Source organism: Apodemus sylvaticus, chromosome 11, assembly GCF_947179515.1.
Source record: "Apodemus sylvaticus chromosome 11, mApoSyl1.1, whole genome shotgun sequence".
In the NCBI taxonomy this organism is placed as follows: domain Eukaryota; kingdom Metazoa; phylum Chordata; class Mammalia; order Rodentia; family Muridae; genus Apodemus; species Apodemus sylvaticus.
Genome location: NC_067482.1, coordinates 86840808 through 86859457, shown reverse-complemented (window position 1 = coordinate 86859457; position 18650 = coordinate 86840808). Strand labels below are relative to the sequence as shown.

The following is an 18650-nucleotide window of genomic DNA, read 5'->3' as shown; positions in this document are numbered from 1 at the left end:
AGCAGAGCTGTCTTCCGAGGCATGGCCTGGACTTATGGTTTATTTATTTCCGAGCAAGTATCTCACTCTTTTCAGTAGGCCTGACCCCAGAGCAGAGTTTTTACCGTGACTCCACATCTTGGCTGAGATTTAGCTTTGGTAAACCCTGCTACCTCATGAATGATGCAGCTCTCTCTCTACGTCGGGACATTTCCTCCGTCCTATGTCCGTGAGGACACTATTTCAACAGTTTTCAGAGGCTTGAGTTTCCATAGACTCAGTAGGCTTTTTTTCCTTCTTTTTTTTCTTTTTTGGTCATTTTCTCCTCTATATTTTCAGTGAATTGCTCATGGCTTTCTGCGTATCACTGTAATTTTCCACATTGCCAATTTACTATCTCCCATGTCAACTTTGATTACACTTTCTTACTTTTAAAAATGATTGTGCCCTCTGTATTTATGAATAATGGGCACTCACTGTAAAATGGGAAAATACAGTAACTATTTTAGAGCATAATTCTCTCTAGTCTTAGTCCAGTATCACTGTATGTGTGGGTTGCATACATTGAGATGATTCAATACATATTTCAATACATAATTTTTTTCTTATATTTTTCACTGTTTATATATTTTAATTTCTCACTACTATTACTATTGTGTGTACATGGTAGGTGTGCATGGACACTCATGCCATGACTCTCACAGGGAGTCACTTTCTGAAGTGAGTTCTCCCCTCGTACCTTCTTGTGGTCATCAGACTTGAAGGACAACACCTCTTTCTATTCAGCCATATTTAAACTTTTTCTTTTTTGGGGGGATGGGGGGATGTTTCAAGACAGGGTTTCTCTGTGTAGCCCTGGCTATCCTGGAACTTACTCAGTAGACCAGGCTGGTCTCAAACTCAGAAATCCACCTGCCTCTGCCTCCCAAGTGCTGGGGTTAAAGGTGTGCGCCACCACCGCCCAGCTTAAACTTTTTCTTAATTTATATTTTCAGTTGATAAATAAATCAGTGGGCTTTATTATAGCACTTTATTTCTTTTTCTTTTTTCTTTTCTTTCTTTCTTTTCTTTTTTCTTTTTTTTTCTTTTTTTTTTTTTTTTTTTTTTTTGATTTGGTTTCTTGAGACAGGGTTTCTTTGTATAGCCCTGGCTGTCCTGGAACTCACTCTATAGACCAGGCTGGCCTCAAACTCAGAAATCTGCCTGCCTCTGTCTCCCAAGTGCTGGGATTAAAGGCATGCACCACCACTGCCCGGCCATTATAGCACTTTCACACACATGTTATATTTAATTTTTATCTGCCTTCTTTCTCCATAACTCTCCCTCACACTTCTTGTTATTCTCATATTGGTCCTTCCCCCACCCCTCTTCTTGTCCGAATTTTTTTTTTGAGAATCTTATTACTGTACAATATTTATGATGTACCACAATTTATGTAAACAACCCCTGAAATAGTCATGACATATTATGCTTTTCAGTCCTGTGAGTGAGATTTCAGAGGACAGTCCGTAGGATGTGGGGCGACGGTCTTCCAAGACCGTCAGCCCTCTCCCCATGGCAACTAAGTGCTCCACCAAGACCAGACTAAGACCACAGAAGAGAGTACTTCTGGGTCACTTGTCTTACAGTAAAAACAGTTTCATTTTCGAGTCTTTAGCACCCAAAGATGAAACTTCTAGTTTGGTACTTCTCGAAGAATTTTTACAAGTAACAAAGTTTATTGAATTGATTTTCATCCTCAAAATACTTATGAGGATTGGTTGCATTATCAATCTTAGTTTTCACAGCAAAGAACTGTGGCTCAGACAAGTTCAGCAGCGGAAACTAATTAAAGGCAGTGTGTAAAGACAGTGTCAAGGATTTTCACCAGCTTGCCCCTGCTCTTTGCTTGGGTTGGGGTCTGGAGGTTTGAATGCTACCACTGGGTTAAAACCATCTTTTCAGTAAAGACAATCTCATTTTTGAGAAGTCCCAGCCTTAGGTTAGGACTAATTCTGGCATCTCTCAGCCCAGGCTTCAACAAAGCCCTGGTGAGCTCACCCCACTTAGGTTGGGTTGGTAGAAAGCAGACTTCCTTGTGTTTACTGCACGGAGCTGGCTGGCCCTTTTCAGCTCGAGAGGCTGATTGTCTGTAATTTGTGAGGCCTTAAAGAGCACTGAGCCCAGTGACAGGCCGCGAGGCAGCCTGCCTTATCGATCCCCTCAGAGCTGTAATCACAGCTTAGCATTGGTGCAGCAGTGGGTGTCTGAGCCCGATGGCACACCATCATTGTGAGACCCGACAAATGAGACCTGCAAAATGGGTCTCTTAATTGGGTTTGAAAGCTCTTGTAGAAGAAAAGCTGCCAATTTCTTACCCTGTGTGAGGTGACATTTGTAAAACCTAGAAGATGAAAGGACCTTTCGGTTCAGGGCATCAGCAGCCCCGAGCATCGACTCTCCCAAAAGGTCCCTCCCACCTCAGAGCAGGCTCGCCATGGCAACCTTTGTCTGTCTGAAGCAAAGGCGGTGGCGAGCCACACAAAGACAGGGGAAAACCGGTTCCAGGTAAACGAAGGAGCTAGTGTGTGGGCTTAGCTTGGTGCAGCTCAGAGCTGTGCAATCCCCCAGTTTCTCTGCCACGAAGCATGATTATCAGCGTGGGTTTTTTACCTCTCTCCTCTCCCTCCCTCCCTCCCTCCCTCCCTCCCTCCCTCCCTCCCTCCCTCCCTCCTTCCCTCATGGACAGAGACATTTGCCTTGTTCAAATTTGCCCAAATTGAATCTTGCAATGGCATGTTGAGATCCAATATTCTAAGGATGATTATTTTTTACACTGAACTTTGTTGGTATTTCTTACATTACGTTTTGTTGACAAAAAGAAAGACATTTCTGTCAGAATGTGGAGAATGCCCTCCATGTCTGTAGTGAACTACTCAGAATTATAATAAAGGTGTCCAGAGCTCCAAAGAGAGGGCAGATCTTTTAAATATCTACTTTATTTTATTTTTCAAGACAGGGTTACTCTATAGCCCTGGATGTCCTGGAACTCACTATGTAGACCAGGCTGGCCTCAAACGTAGAGATCTGCCTGTCTCTGACTCCCTTCTGAGTGCAGTGATTAAAGGCGCATGCCACTACAACCAGGATCCTTTTTTTTTTTTTAAATTTTGTTTTGGTTTTCAAGACAGGGTTTCTGTGTGAAAGAGAGCCCTGGCTGTGCTGAACTCACTTGTAGAGCAGAGAGCAGGTTGGCCTCGAACTCACAGAGATTCTCCTGCCTCTGCCTCTGCCTCTGCCGCTACAGGCATGCACCACCACACCAGTCTCCCACCATCGACTTTTTAATAGACAGATCTATTGTCTATTAAAATGTGGCCAGGGAATCTGAAATGAGCAAGCCAGGAAAGAAAAACAATGGGATGCCCAGGAGAAGTGGGAGACACAGCTTGTCTGCCTTCACAGACTTGAATTTCCTGAAATGGTTGCCAGTCTTGTTGGCCTTCTTTGGCATAGTCTGAAACTGTGCAGGACGATGGTTGGAAGTACAGCCCGAAGGAAATGTGTGAGTCACTCGGAGGCCGAGTGAAGGCCATGGTCTGTTTATCTGAACTCATGCATTACAGCTACAGAAATAGGAATATGTGTACCTAGCTTGAAAGCTAGCCCCACCCCTCAGGGAATAGGACTTGATTCAAAAGAATAAGTAAAAGCAGTAGATGGGAAAAATCAAAGTGGGAGATGGTGATTGATGAAGGGGGTCAAATATTAATAAGAAAACTTTACACCTCTACACAATTCACTGTATACTTATCTGAAAAACTCCATGGTCTTACAAACTTTCAGTGTCAGCAAAACCCTGATGGGTCTCTCCTGGGATTTGTTTCCCAGGGATGCTGAACACAAATGCTAGGAAGTACCAAGAAAAACTAGACGGAGCTTCATCTTTAACCATACCCAAGTCACACTGCAAATCTGGTGGGATGTTACAGAGGCCCATCTGAAGATGAAAGACACTAAAAAAAAAAATAGGATTATTTTACAAATTACATGGGCTAAGTAATACAGTGGGCACTGAACCCATTTCTCTCGATCTCAAGTTCAAAAGATGGGCTGCACTCAATACTTTCCAGCTTTGGCTGAAGCACACACTTGGGATCTCTTGTGCTGGTTCACCAGGCTTGCCTTAAGAAGGCACAGAGCAAAGATGGCCGAAACAGCACATTCCTTGCTCCCGAGCCCCGCATGAAGGTTGAAAGCTAGGAGCGCGGTGTCAGCAGGATTGCTTTTCCTGAATTGCTCTTTACTGCCTTCTCACGTCTGCCTCCTCAAGGCTTCACCTCCGTGTAGGTCATGTCTGCTGCCTGATTTCTTATTCTCAGGACACCATTCGGATTGATTTCGGGTCTACCTCAAAGATTTAACTATTACTTAAAGGTCCCCTCTGTCTCTCCCTCCCTCTTTACTGCTTCCTAATATTCTTGTTTCTTTCCCTTCTTTTCTTATGGGTATTTTGAGACCTTCTCAAACTGTAGCCCTAGCTGGTTTAGTAGACATTATATAACCCAAGTTGGTCTTGAACTCATAGTTATCCTCAAGCCTCAGCCTCCTTAGCGCTAAGACTGCGTGTGTGTAGTGTAAAACCATGCTTGGTTTAAGAGGTGCTATTTCTATAAGTGTAGGACATTCCGAGATTCTGGGGTCTAGGGATTCAGTACGTGGGGATTACAGGGAGGGAGGGAGGGAGAGAAGGAGGGAGGGAGGGAGTATAGTTCAGCCTGTTACATTAAGAACTGGGAGAAACCTTCTAAATCAACCTCCCCGTATCAAGGAAAACGCATTCCTATGTTATAAGCAAATACAAATTGTTCTGTCCACATGCATAGGAACACAGAGCAGGGATTGGGCAGGTTGCCCTGGATCGATCTCTTCCTCTGATGGAAGTGGAGACAGTATGTCCCAGACCAGGCCTAAGGAACCCATGAGAGAACACCTGCAGAGTCTTGTATATGCTACAGGATCAGAGTGTCAGCTCTCTGGGACATAATATGGATAAAACAATGTCAAACTAATTACAAGAGCTAAACCAGCCCCTGCAGATGTGAGATGCAAAAATGAGTGAATTTTGCAATTTCTGGCTCAACTTTTAAAGGAAACTATGGACATAAATAATATGTCTTCCAAAAGTTTAGACTGGGATTTCTTTGCAACATTTCAAATTTCCTTTGGCCTTTTTCTCTTGGACTCAGGGAAGTGCCAGTGAAGCCACCTTGGTGGCCCTACTGGCTGCTCGGACTAAAATCATCCGCCAGCTGCAGGCAGTCTCCCCGGAGTTGACACAAGCTGCTATCATGGAAAAGCTGGTCGCTTACACATCTGATCAGGTAAGCCTGACACCCAACACCCCCACCCCGGACCCCCACCCTCCATTGCAGAGCTGAATCCAAGGAACAGATAGCATCACGTCCAATCCAAGAGCTGTTCCTCGGGGATCACAGGGTGGAAAAACTCCTTTCTCTATCGTGGGAGCTTGATAGATCTAGTCAGAAATAAAATACACATACCGAGAGCCTCCTCAACTGGCTGGATACCATTTCTGTAGTGCAGAACTGCTCAGTGCCCCTGTGGCCTGCCTTTAAAGCTCCACTGTGGAAAAACTGGAAGTGAGACTCCAGCCTGATGCCAAATCCTAGCTTTGTAAATCATGTACGTTCTCAAAGTCTATTTTTTTTTCCAAAAGGGATAAAAACCATCATGCCTGCTGTGAGTGCAGACCAGCTTGTGGCTTGAGAGTTCCTTTTAATACTCATCAAACCCTACAGTTAGAAGTAAATAAAAATTCAGTAGTTTTAGCTCACTTATGGCATTTACTTGACTTTACCATCAATCAACTCTTTTTTTGTTTGTTTTTTGTTTTTTTTTGTTTTGTTTTGTTTTGTTTTTTCAAGACAGGGTCTCTCTGTGTAGCCCTGGCTGTCCTGGAACTCACTCTGTAGACCAGGCTGGCCTCGAACTCAGAAATCTGCTGCCTCTGCCTCCCAAGTGCTGGGATTACCGGCGTGCGCCACCATGCCTGGCTCGATCAACTGTTTCTATTGTTTCTTTTTCTTTAGTTTATCTTGTTAGTGTTTTTTGAGGGGAAGTGGGTTCGGGGGTTGAAACAGGTTTTCTCTATGTAGTCCCAGCTGTCCTGGAACTCCACAGACCAGAATGGCCTCAAACTCAGAGATCTGCCTGCCTCTGCCTCCCAAGTACTGGGGTTAAAGGAGTGTACATTTTTATCACACAGCCCTGAAGGTCTTCTTTGGTTTGCAAATTGCTATATACTTAAATCTACATGTATTCCAAATCACACAGGTTTAATCAATGTAGGGCCAGCACTCACTCCGGCAGCATTTGATTCGTTAGACTGGAAAGCAAGATTCCTATTCTGGGATGGAAACAAGTCCAGGAAAGGGGGTGCTTTCAGAAAGGAGGAAGGGAAGATATCAACTCTGCCACCTTCATGGGGCATCAAGAGCCCAGATCAAGTGCTCTGTAGAACCCGTGACTCAGGTGCCATCCATGACGTACTGCTCTCTCTTGTTGCAGGCACACTCCTCTGTGGAAAAAGCCGGATTAATTGGTGGAATAAAACTAAAAGCAATCCCTTCGGATGGCAACTTTTCCATGAGAGCTTCTGCCCTTCAGGAGGCCCTGGTGCAGGACAAGGAAGCTGGCCTGGTCCCATTCTTTGTAAGTTCAGTGCTCAGTGGAGACAGTACTGTGGGCTCCTCTGGGTCCTCTCTGCATGTTTATGTGTTTGTGTGTGTCTGTGTGTGTCTGTGTGTATGTGTACATGTGTGTATGTGTGTATGTGTACGTGTGTGTGTATGCTTGCATGTGTGTGTATATGTGTGTGTTCTGGGAAGAGTAGTCATTGTCTTCACTTTTTGTAGTGACTTGAATGAGAAATGTCCCCCACAATGCTAGTAGGGCATTTGACCACTTGGTCCCTAGGTGTTGGTACTGTTTGGGGAGCTTTAGGTGGTACAGCCTTTCAGTAGGAGTGAGCTTTGAGGAAAAGAAAAAAATCTTGCACCATTTTCAATTCACTCTTTTTTGTCACACTTGGTGCTCAAGATGTGAATTCTTACCTTCCTGTCCCTCCTGCAATGCCTGTTGCCTGCTGTCGTGCTGCCCCTGCCATTTAGGACACTAACTTCTGCAACAGTGAGCTCAGAGATACTCTTCCTTCTTTGTCTTGGTCATGGTGTTCTATCACACTAACAGAAAAGTAACTAAGATACATGTATACCCACAGGTAAGCACAAGGATGCCTCAAAGCTTATAGTCACACAGACAGACTGGTCAAAAATCAGTGGGTCGCAAGACAAAGCAAAATGAGTATAAGAAAGATTTCTAAAGAGGAAGGTGCAATGTCAAGGGTCAGAAGGAGCATGAGGGAATCCGCTGTGAGAGTAACCAGAATGGTTATAACGTGTATGAAAATGCCAAGGAATAAAATTATATTTTTAAAAAGAATAACTACAGTCTTTCCTGACCGGGTTTGTTGCAGATGCTAAGAAGGTTGGTTCATTTGTGTGAGGCTTATGAGCAAGCAGTAACTTTTCCCTCCAAGGTAAAAATATCTAACCAGCCAAATGGCGTCAGGCTCCTTTGTGCCGAGATACGCATTCCAGTGTGTGGGGGGGGGATGCACCTGGAGTCTGGGAATTGTCATGTTCCTGACATAGCCACAGCAGTATGTTCTGCCTGGGACCAATATGTCATGTTTGAAGCAATTAGAGTGTCATGACTGTGGCTCTGTGGATACTCTGTCTGGCTACACAGTATTACCCAGGGGAGCTTTAGGTATGCTGACTCTGGGCCCCTTTCCTGTAGAATTTTGGAAGCATGTCCACGGATAGAACCAGGCACATTAAATAGCAAGATTCTAGTGTGCATCTGCTTTTGAAAAAGATGTTTAGAAGAATCTCTTTTATCCCTTTTATTTTTTAGTGTTGGGGATGGAACCCAGGGCTCATAGGAGTAGCTTTAACACCTTGTATAGGGTACCCTGCATTTAAACCTTTCTATCATCATCATCATCATCATCATTATTATCATAATTTATTATTATTATTGTTATTATTATTATTATTGTTATTATTATTATTATTGGTTGTAGTAAACTTATGGGATAACAACTTTCCAGGAGGCTTTTTTAAACACGCCTCAGTGTCAAGTTATTCCTCCCTCAGCTCCTGCTTTACACCACACCCCCATCTCTCCTCCCATGGAATCTTTCCTGCTCCATTCTACCCACCTTCAGCACATCTATTCTACTATCCTCTCATCCTTAAGATCCTTCTTCCCCCCTCTCTCCAATAATGGTCCTTTTCTACCACCCTGGTTTCTGTAAGTACTTCAAGGTAAACACACAAACCTAAAGAAGGTGGCTAGGGTCCACATATGGGAGATAAAATCTGGTGTTAGTCTTTCTGGGTCTGAGTTATCTGACTCCATCCACTTGATTGCGAATTTTGTTCTTCATTAAAGTGGAATGAAATTCTATTGTGTGTATAAACCACATCTTCATTATCCATTTGATAGTCGATAGATGGCATATTCTATTTCCTCAGTATTCCGAATAGAGCAGCCATGAATCTGGATGAGCAGGTGTGTGTGTGTGTGTGTGTGTGTGTGTGTGCATGCGCGTGTGTTTGTATGTATATATATGAATATATATATTCTCTTTATATTATATACAAGACTATATAAGATTCGGACTCTGTAGCTATGTAGGCTATAATAGCTAGACTCCTTTGGGTAAAAGTCCTAGAATGATGTAGCTAGGTCACATGGTAATTCTCCTCGATGTTAGAGGAAGCTCCAGTCTGATTTCCTCGGTGGCCGCTCCAGTTTGTACTCCAATCGACAGTGAGTGTTCCTATTTTCTCACGCCCTCAAAAGCACCTATTGTCATTTGTTTTCTTGATCTCTTGGCCATTGTGACTGGGGTAAGGAAAAATACCAACGCAGTTTTAATTTGCATTTCCCAGGTGACTAAGGATATTTCTTGGACATTTGTATATCTTCATTTGAGAACTCTGTTCAGTGTTTAAGACTTTTTTAGTCCCTTGTATACTCTAGACACCGGTCCTCTATCAGATGCATGGCCAGCAAAGATGCTCTCATAGCCTCTCTGCTGCACCTTCACTCAGGTTTCAGTGGAGCACGGAATCTCTTTCATTTCATGCTTGCCGGCTTGTCGACTGTTGGCTGTGTTTCCTGTACACCTGGAGTCCTGTAGAGAGGTCTATGTCCTGGACTGTGCCTCTCATTGTCTCCTCTAGATACTTTGGGTACAGCATTGAGGTCTTTGGTGCATTTAAAATTGATCTTTTTGGAAGATATAAGAAAGAATCAAATTTCTAGTTAAAACATTACCCATAGCCATCTGATTTTGGCAAAGATGATAAAGACAAAACCCACCTTGGAGAAAAAAAAACCCCATCTTCAATAAATGGTGCTGGAATCTCTAGAAGTTTCAGTTCTTGCTGAAGGGTGGCCCGCTGATAGGAAATGCTCTTTTTCTCTAGCCCTGTTTACCTAGGAATGTCCTAGGTAAGCACCTCATGATTGTTGCTCTTCTTAAAATTTTATCTTAAAATTTGTTTTTAAACCCACTGTATGGTTGGGCAGTGGTAGCGCACGCCTTTATTCCCAGCATTCAGGAGGCAGAGACAGGTGGATTTCTGAGTTTGAGGCCAGCCTGGGCTACACAGAGAAACCCTATCTCAAACAAACAAACAAACAAACAAACAAAAAAACCGTACTGTAACAATTGTTACCCATGTTCTTCATTTATACCCAAGCTAATTGCTGATGGTTTTAAATGTTATCTACCATTTTGTTGTTTATTTTCTGTTTGGCTCACTTCTTATTGTTTTTCTTTTTCTTTCTTTCTTTTTTTTTTAAGATTTATTTATTATTATATCTAAGTACACTGTAGCAGTCTTCAGATGTGCCAGAAGAGACCTCAGATCTCATTACGGATGGTTGTGAGCCACCATGTGGTTGCTGGGAATTGAACTCAGGACCTTCGGAAGAGCAGTCAGTGCTCTTAACTGCTGAGCCATCTCTCCAGCCCTTATATTTTTTTTCTTATACTTGATTTTTTTTAAGTCTTTTATATTTTTCCACTCTCTTCACTTTATCTTGGTTTTGTTGTTGTTGTTGTTGCTTTTGGTTTTTTGGATTTGGTTTTTTCGAGACAGGGTTTCTCTGTATAGCCCTGGCTGTCCTGGAACTTACTCTGTAGACCAGGCTGGCCTCGAACTTAGAAATCCTCCTGCCTCTGCCTCCCAGAGTGCTGGGATTACAGGCGAGTGCCACCACTGCCCGGCTATCTTGTTATTTTTTTATTGCAGGTCCCCAACCCCTTTTTGTGTGATTATTTCATTCAAATCTACATGCACTTAAACTTTGTTAGACATTGCCATGTTACAAGGCAACAAAAGTCTAGACAACTCTATAATGTCTGTGTCATTAACATTCACTTATTTTACATTTCTTATTTTCTTCTATGTGAAAAATATTTAGAATTTATCTTAGTGAATCGACAGGGTGGTCTGCTAGTTTTGTTTCTATGACAACATCTTTATTTTCCATTTACTTTTGAAAGACATTTTCCTGACCTAAAAACAGAAGGGTGCTTTTGGTTTTGTTTGGTTTTTAAAGATTTTCATTTTATTTTGCATTTTGCTGGATATACTCTGAGTACCATTTGTTTGTAGTGACCCTGGAGACCAAGATCGTCTGTTCCAGTGGTTGTGAGTCTTCATGTGGGTGCTAGGAATCAAACACCAGTCCTCTAGAAGACTAGCCAGTGCTCTTAAAGACATAGCCATCTCTCAAGGCTCCACTTGTTTTGTATTTTGAGCTCACTGTTCAAGTGTGCTGCGTCAAGAGCAATGCATGAATGCATACTCAGCTTCAGATTGGTTTCTCCACATCTGGCAGCCCAGATGTCCTGTGAGGGGTATGATCCTGCCTGCAGTTACAGTGAGTCTTCCCACATCAGTTAGCACAATCAAGATAAACCCCCACCGGCATTCCCAGAAGCCTGTCTCGAGGGTGATTCTAGGTCCTATCAAGTTAAGGATCAAACTAAATATCACAGCTGAGCATAAATCCAGGGGAGGAAGCATATACCTGCCCATCGCCTTTCTTCGGTGATTTCTGGTGAGATGTCAGGTGTCAGTGTTATTGTTGTTTGCATTGCGATAATGAGGAAAATGACTTTCCTCGTCCCGTCTTCCACAGTATTTGCTTTTCCTCTTTACTTTTGGGCACCTGCACTCATGTGCACATATCCACACACAGATACAAGCACATTATTTAAAATAATAAAAGAAAAATATTCTTAAGATTACAAAATTAAAACGAAGGCATCCTGCACCTTATACACTTTCATACCCAAGTGTGAATATAACTGCAGTATATAATGTTAGAACCAGGAAATTGGCAATGGCTTCCTGTGCTTATATAGTTCTATCTTTGTAACTATAGAATCCTCTAACTACTCTCTGAGTTAAAATGCTGAAATGTTTTGTTTCTGAAAGGATTGACTTTTCTGCCAGTCCTTCCTTTGCTCTCGCCTTCTTGCCGTTACCCTCATAATCTGTTTGGGGTTCCAAGTTTCTGCTATGGGGATGTTATGCAAATGGGTCACATAGTCCGAGAAAAGCTGAGAACAGCATCTTTTCGCTCACTTTTGTGCCTTTGCCATCCATATAGGTCCTTTTGGCTGCTCTACCACAGATTTGGTACCAAACTGTGTAGCTCACGACTTGTTCATCTATCACCTAATGAGAAATACTTCAGTTGCTCCTGTTTTCCACCCATGTACATAAAGCATTTGTGAGCAGTAATGCACAGATATTTGGATAGAGAAATAATTCTATTTCTTTGGGGTACTTTTTGTTAAAAAAAAAAAACAAAAAAACAAAAACTATCTCATTGTTCCACTCTTCAGCTTGAAGAATTCAGGGTCTTTGACTTTTTCACAAGCATTTGGTGTTGCCATTATTCTTCATTGTAGTTCGATGGATAGAGGTGTAATAACATCTCCTAGGGACATAATAATCATTTCTCAGGTGACTAACAATGTTAAATATCTTTTCATGTGAATATTGGCCATCCATACATTTTTAATAAAATGTGAAGTCATTTTTAAGGGTGTGTGTGTGTGTGTGTGTGTGTGTGTGTGTGTGTACAGGTGCCCTCAAAGTCCAGAAGAAGGGGCTGGATTCCTTTAGAGCTACGGTTAGTTACATGTGGTTGTGAGCTGCTCCGTAATGGTTGCTGGAAACTGAAACTGGATCCTCTGCAGAAACAGTATGTGCTTTTAGACTCAGACCATCTTTCCAGCTCCTGTGTTGATTTTTAACTTTTTTCTTCTTAACTGTATTGCTTTTATGAGTTCACTGAGAATTTTGTACAATGCATTTTGGTAATATTCACCCTCAATTCCTCCCCCTAATTATTTTTATAAATTACCCACACCTCCCAACCCACTCACAAACCTGTGCCTGTTTTGGTTTTTTTTTTTTTTCCTTTTTAAATAACCCACTGAGTCTGTTTTACATTGCCCAGATCCTCATGGGGGTGAGACCGTCCAGTGAAGCACAGTTGACATACCAGGGGCCGCACCCTTAAGGAAAGCTGACTCTCCCTCCCCGGCAGTCATCAATGTCAACCCTGGGTTGATTTTTTTTTAACACACTGATTTTGTTAGAGCAGTTTTGGGTTGCTGCCGTGACAGAATACCTAACAGAAATAATTCAAGGAGGAAGGAATTATTCTGGCTCCTGGTTTAAGGAACACAGGCTATCAAGTGGCAGCAGGGGCTGTTTGGAGGGCAGTTGGAATGTGAGGCAGCTGTTAAATCACATTAGCAGTCAAAAACCAGAGAGCTCAGGCTAGAAGGGAGCGGGCCAAGAACCCATAAGGCCTGCCCCACGATGACCCACTTCCCCTAACTAGGCCCCATGTCCCAAATAGCCTTCAACCTTCTAAAGCCACACCGCCATCTGTGCAAGTGTTGAAATACATAAGCCTGTGAGGGACATTCCACATTCGAGTCACAGTGCAGGTTCACAGGTTAAAAAATAGAACGGAAAGTTTCCATACTGACTTGTGTGTTTTCCAAGTGTCTTCTCACAGTCTGTAACTTGTTTTTCTAGTCTCCGAATTTGGGTCCTTTGTCTTTGGTGAGACAGATACCTAATTTTAGTGAGGTGCCACTTATCTGTCCCTTCCACAGATCAGACCTTTGATGTTACACATAAAAGTTTATTAGCTAGTACAATGCAAAGGACCTTCCCCTCCTTAGATTAGTGCTAAATACTATTAAAACAAAACAAAACACAATGCTATCAGTGTTAATGAAACAGTCTTTAAAGCACTGTTTGTGATGTCCCTTTTCTCATAACTAAACATGCAGAAGACTGGCCCAATTTGACAACCTAATTAGCAGAATTAGACTCTCTCTTGCTGCCTTAGCTGCAACAGAACTGTCAAGTCAAACAGTCAGCTACCTTATGGCGGCACCAACCATTGAGAACAGCTCACAGACATCCGGCTAAAACTAAACCAGACCGCCATAGTTGATTGCCCCAACTACTGAAAAGGATAGCTTCAGCCAGGGCTGTTTGAAACGGTTCGATATCGCAAGCTCCCATAAACTCTATCTCCATAACCCTGCTACCATTTCCACATAAGCCAAAAGGAAACCACCACACTGGCCTAGTAAAGAAACTGCTCTGACTAGTGGTAAAGAGACAAGGCTGTGACTGATCCAAAACCGGGTCTCTGTGGTATGACTGGTGCTAAGAGGCGAGGCTGTCTTGGTTCCAAACAAATGGCAGTTTCTGCCTTAATGCCTCTTCTCAGGTTGTTCTCTCCGGCTTTCCAGACTCATGAAGTCTGTCAGCCTCCGATACATTGTTTCTGCATCGCTTTCCCTAGTGTGGCAACATTAGGCCTAATAAAAGGGCTCTCTCCAGTGGTCTTTCCTTTCAGTAGTGGGACTAAGCAACAGGATGGCAAAGGGAGCCAAGTGGCAGTGTCAGGGACAGCTGAGCAAGTTGGCGGGCGGGGCGGAGAGGGGGGCAAGGCAGCTGCTTGACAGCTGAAGAAGAATCGGATGACCAGTCTGAGAGCTGCTAGGGTGGGACACGAAGGGCTGAAGAAGAGAGGCTATTTTAGTGAGGTGCAATTTATCCGTTCCTTCCACAGATCAGGCTTTGGTGTTACACATAAAAGTTTATTAGCCAGTACAACGCAATGGACCTTCCCCTCCTTGGAGGAGTGCTAAATACTATGAAAACAAAACAAAACAAAACAAAGCAAAACAAAACAATGCTATCAGTGTTAATGAAACGGTCTTTAAGGACTCTTTGTGATGTGGTGGGCAGCTGTGACGGAAGAAGAAGAAAAGGCATAAAGTGTCAGAAAAGAAAAACTGCAGGCCCCGTTTGCCAGAGGAATTCCAGAGAGCTGTCAGATTGTTAGGACCAAGGGTCTCAGAGGCCCCGGGGCTAGCATGTAACACTGGCCAGAGTGTGGGGTTCAGGAATTCCAACTTCCTTGGCCTACACAAGATTTGTGACACGGTCGGCTGTTAGGAGCTGAGAAACCCTTATATTCCTGCTGCCCACAAACATCAACCCTAATTACAAGCAAGGGCTGAAAAATCCCAGCTTTCTAGGCTTACACAAGAGCTGTAGCATGTATGGGGCTTAAAGTCCCAATATTCAAGGCATGCATGAAGATTGTAACACTAGAAGGTACCACCTGCTGCTGCTCCCACCTGCTTAAGGCCATCACTCACTGCTGCAAAACACCAAGGGGAACAAAAGGGCCCAGAACTTGAAGGTTGTCTCCTTGGCTACACATTATTTCTGTATAAACAGAACAAAAGGACTCCAGCCAACTGATTCAACACCATGACCAGATAGATTTTCCTCAGTGTTACATTTTAGGCGCTTTGTAGTTTCCTACTCTATACTTAAATCTATAATCTATTTTCAGCTGAGTCTTGTGAAAGGAGTAAAATATGTTTAGAGTCCTTTGAGGGTGTGCATATGTGAGCCTTGTGATGGGCCATTGTTCCAGAGTGGTCTGTTGAAAGACTATACTTCCTCCATTAAACAACCATTTCTCCTCCTTCAACCACTGCTTGGCTGACATGTGTAGACCTATTTCTGGCCCACTGGTGTGGCTTTTTATTTTTCTTGTTTCTTTCTTTTTAAATATTTATTTGTTTTATGTATATAAATACACTGTCCCTGTCTTCAGACACACCAGAAGGAAGTGTCAGATCCTTTTACAGATGGTTGGGAGCCACCATGTGGTTGCTGGGAATTGAACTCGGGACCTCTGGAAGAGCAGTCAGAACTACTGAGCCATCTCCCTAGCTCTTTCTTGCTGTTTCTAAGACCACACTCTCTTGGTTATTTCAGATTCATGAGTCTACCACGAGACTCATGGCTAACATCAAGTTGAAATGGCGTAATCCTAGTTTGCCTAGAGGTAACTTTGCTTCAGATCATATATCTTGATACATTTTCTTTAGCCAGATGATATTTGTTTTTGAACATTCTTCCAGCTGTCGGAAGTAAAGCACACTAGGTTGTAGTATATAATTCTTTTCATACTGTTGGATTAATTTTGCAAATATTTTATGACAGATTCTTACATCTATGTTTATGATACTTGGCTATCGTAGCCTTTCCAGAAGGTCCTGTCTTGGTTAGGTATTGTGGTGATATTAATGTCATAGATGAGCTATGGCACTTCATGCTTCTTTCTGAAATGTCCAGTGGAACAACTGAGGAGTCCAGTTGAGAATGGTACTTTCTAATTTTGAAAGCTACTGACTACTCACACAATTTCAATAGATGCATCTCTACTGAGATTATGTATTTATCTTTATGTAAGATTTACATTGAATCTCTCAAGAAATCTATGCATTTCATTTGCTTCTTTAAATTTGTGGACACTGAGCCCACGGAATTTCTTTTTTATTCATTTATTTATTTATTTATTTATTTATTTATTTATTTATTTATTTTTGGTTTTTTTCAAGACAGGGTTTCTCTGTGTAGCCCTGGCTGTCCTGGAACTCTCTCTGTAGACCAGGCTGGCCTCGAACTCAGAAATCTGCCTGCCTCTGCCTCCCAGAGTGCTGAGATTACAGGCGTGTGCCACCACCGCCCGGCGCCCATGGAATTTCTTATTATCCCTTTAATGTCTATGAGATCAGAGTCCATAATATTTTCTATTATCTTTTCAATGCAGCAATGGTTCCAGTTTTAATGTTAATAATTTTTGTCTTCACTTTTTGTCTTAGCTAATCTGGATAGAGTCTATCATATTTATATTTGATCATTTCAAAGAATCAACTTTTTACTATTCTCCATTTCATTAATTTATTGATATTTCTTTTTCTTTTCTTATGTTCACTTTGCACTTAATTTTCTTCTTTTACTAGTTTTCTAAGGTGATCCCTCAGGTTATAGATTATGTATTCAATGCTATAAATCTCTCTAAAGCATTTTCACTATACTGGTAAATTATCTTAAGTGTAGTGTCATTTTCTATGAGCTGAAGTACTTTTTAGTATTTCTTGGGAATTTTTCTTTGACATTTAGAAATGTGTTTTATGTTTATTCAGAGTTTGGGGTATAATCTAGCTATCTTTTAGAAACTGATTTCTAGTTAAATTCCACTGTAATTTAAGAACTTATATGATATCTATTCTTTCAAATTTATTGAGTTTTATGGCCCAGTTTTATGCCTTTTGTTAGGGAATGTTCCATATAAACATGTGAAGAAGTTACATATTATTATTATTATTATTTGGTTTTTTTTTTTTTTTTTTTTGAGACAGGGTTTCTCTGTTAGCCCTGGCTGTCCTGGAACTCACTTTGTAGACCAGGCTGGCCTCGAACTTAGAAATCCGCATGCCTCTGCCTCCCAAGTGCTGGGATTAAAGGCATGCGCCACCACCACCCGGCACATTTTATGATTATTATGTGAAGTATCTTACAAATTTTATTAAATCCAATAAATTAATGGTACTTCGTGTTGCGAGAAGTGTTAAAGAAGACTGACTCGCCAACTCTCCTGCCCAGCCATGGTGCAATACCATGTCCCAACCCCAGATCCCCGGTAGTCCTGCCGGCCTGGCCATATCTCTGGCAGGGTCCTGTGAGTTCATCTCACTAGTTCACACATTCCACGGTCTGCCAGCTCTTACCTCAATTACCCAGTAGAAGCACGACTCTTAATCTTAATTAGTGAGCCAATTAGATTATGTATATCATAGACACAATTACAAGATGCCACTACAGTAATTTCAGAGACAATTGGTTATGATAAAAGCTTTAACCCAAATATTCAAGGATGTCTTTATCATATTTACATTTCTTGGATCTATCCATTCCTGGTATAAGAGTACTAAGAGTCTATAACTGTGAGGGTTCCTTCTTTCTACAGGTTAATCAATTTTTAGTTTGTGCATTTTGATGAGGGATGCATATCAATAAGGCCTGCTGTTTTCTTGGAGAACTGTCCTCTCAACATTATGAAAAGCTATTTGTTGCTGCTGTGCTGTCCCCTACCCCTTACCCTCTGAATTATTTTAAGTAAACAGTGTGTGAAATACATTAACCACTTCCAAATGTGTAGTTCAGGACTGTTTAGTACACTAGATCTGAACTTTCTGCTGTGTATCACTGCCCCAGCATCATAAGCTTGAAAAGTCTGAAGTGGCACCACTGTAAGCCAGGTGCCGTCTGGGTGTGTATTACCCACTGTAAACTTTCCGAATAGCCATTGCTACTATTTTACTCTAAAAGCTAATATTATAATTTTCCCATGCAACTCTGTGTGTGTGTAAATATAACTTACTAAATTAATGATTGTTCGAATGATTAATTTCTGTGAAATTGTTACACTTGCCAATGCACAAAACTCCTTTCCTCTCACAAGACTGAAATATTGTGTCGTTAGATAGTAACTTTCTTTCTCTCAAGTTGCTGGAAATCAGTCTTGTATCTTATGTGCCTGAATCAATTTCATTGTTTCAAGTTCCTCCAGGTAACTCTTTTCTTGAAAGATATTTTTACTTAGCATAAGAGCTTCAGTATTCTTCCATGTTGTAACATACACTAGAGTTTCTAATATTTTTTAATCTGGGTGTGGTATAGTATATGTGCATGTGTATATGTGTGATTTAACATGCAGTAATATGTGCACATGTCCTTGTGTATGAACATGTGGATAATAGCTGTCAATGTTACATTTTTTCTTCAATTGCTCAATTGTTCTGCATCTTAATTGTTATTTATATTTATTTATTTGTATTTATTTACTTTTGGTTTTTCAAGACAAGAGTTTCTCTGTGTCTTCTTGGCTGTCCTGGAACTTGCTTTGTAGCCCGGGCTGTTTTAGAACTCACAGAGATCCTCCTGCTTCTGTGACTCAAGCGCTGGGATTAAAGATGTGTGCCGCCACCGCCACCATCGCCCAGCTATTAATTTTTGAGACAAGATGTGTCCCTGAACTTGGAGCTGGGTTGGCTCTTCAGTGAGCTCCAGGGATCTACCTCCTTCCCCGGCACATATTGAGATTATAGG

At 41.8% G+C, this 18650-nt stretch overlaps 1 protein-coding gene across 2 annotated transcripts in view; it reads left to right on the top strand.

The window, feature by feature from the left end:
• The window catches only part of Ddc (dopa decarboxylase), an 88092-nt gene that overhangs the window by 28874 nt on the left and 40568 nt on the right, over nt 1-18650 (top strand). For both annotated transcript variants that reach the window (XM_052198510.1, XM_052198511.1), the window contains exons 5-6: nt 5208-5342; nt 6550-6693. In XM_052198510.1, the coding sequence (XP_052054470.1) occupies nt 5208-5342; nt 6550-6693 (279 nt within the window). The remainder of the gene's footprint in view (nt 1-5207; nt 5343-6549; nt 6694-18650) is intronic.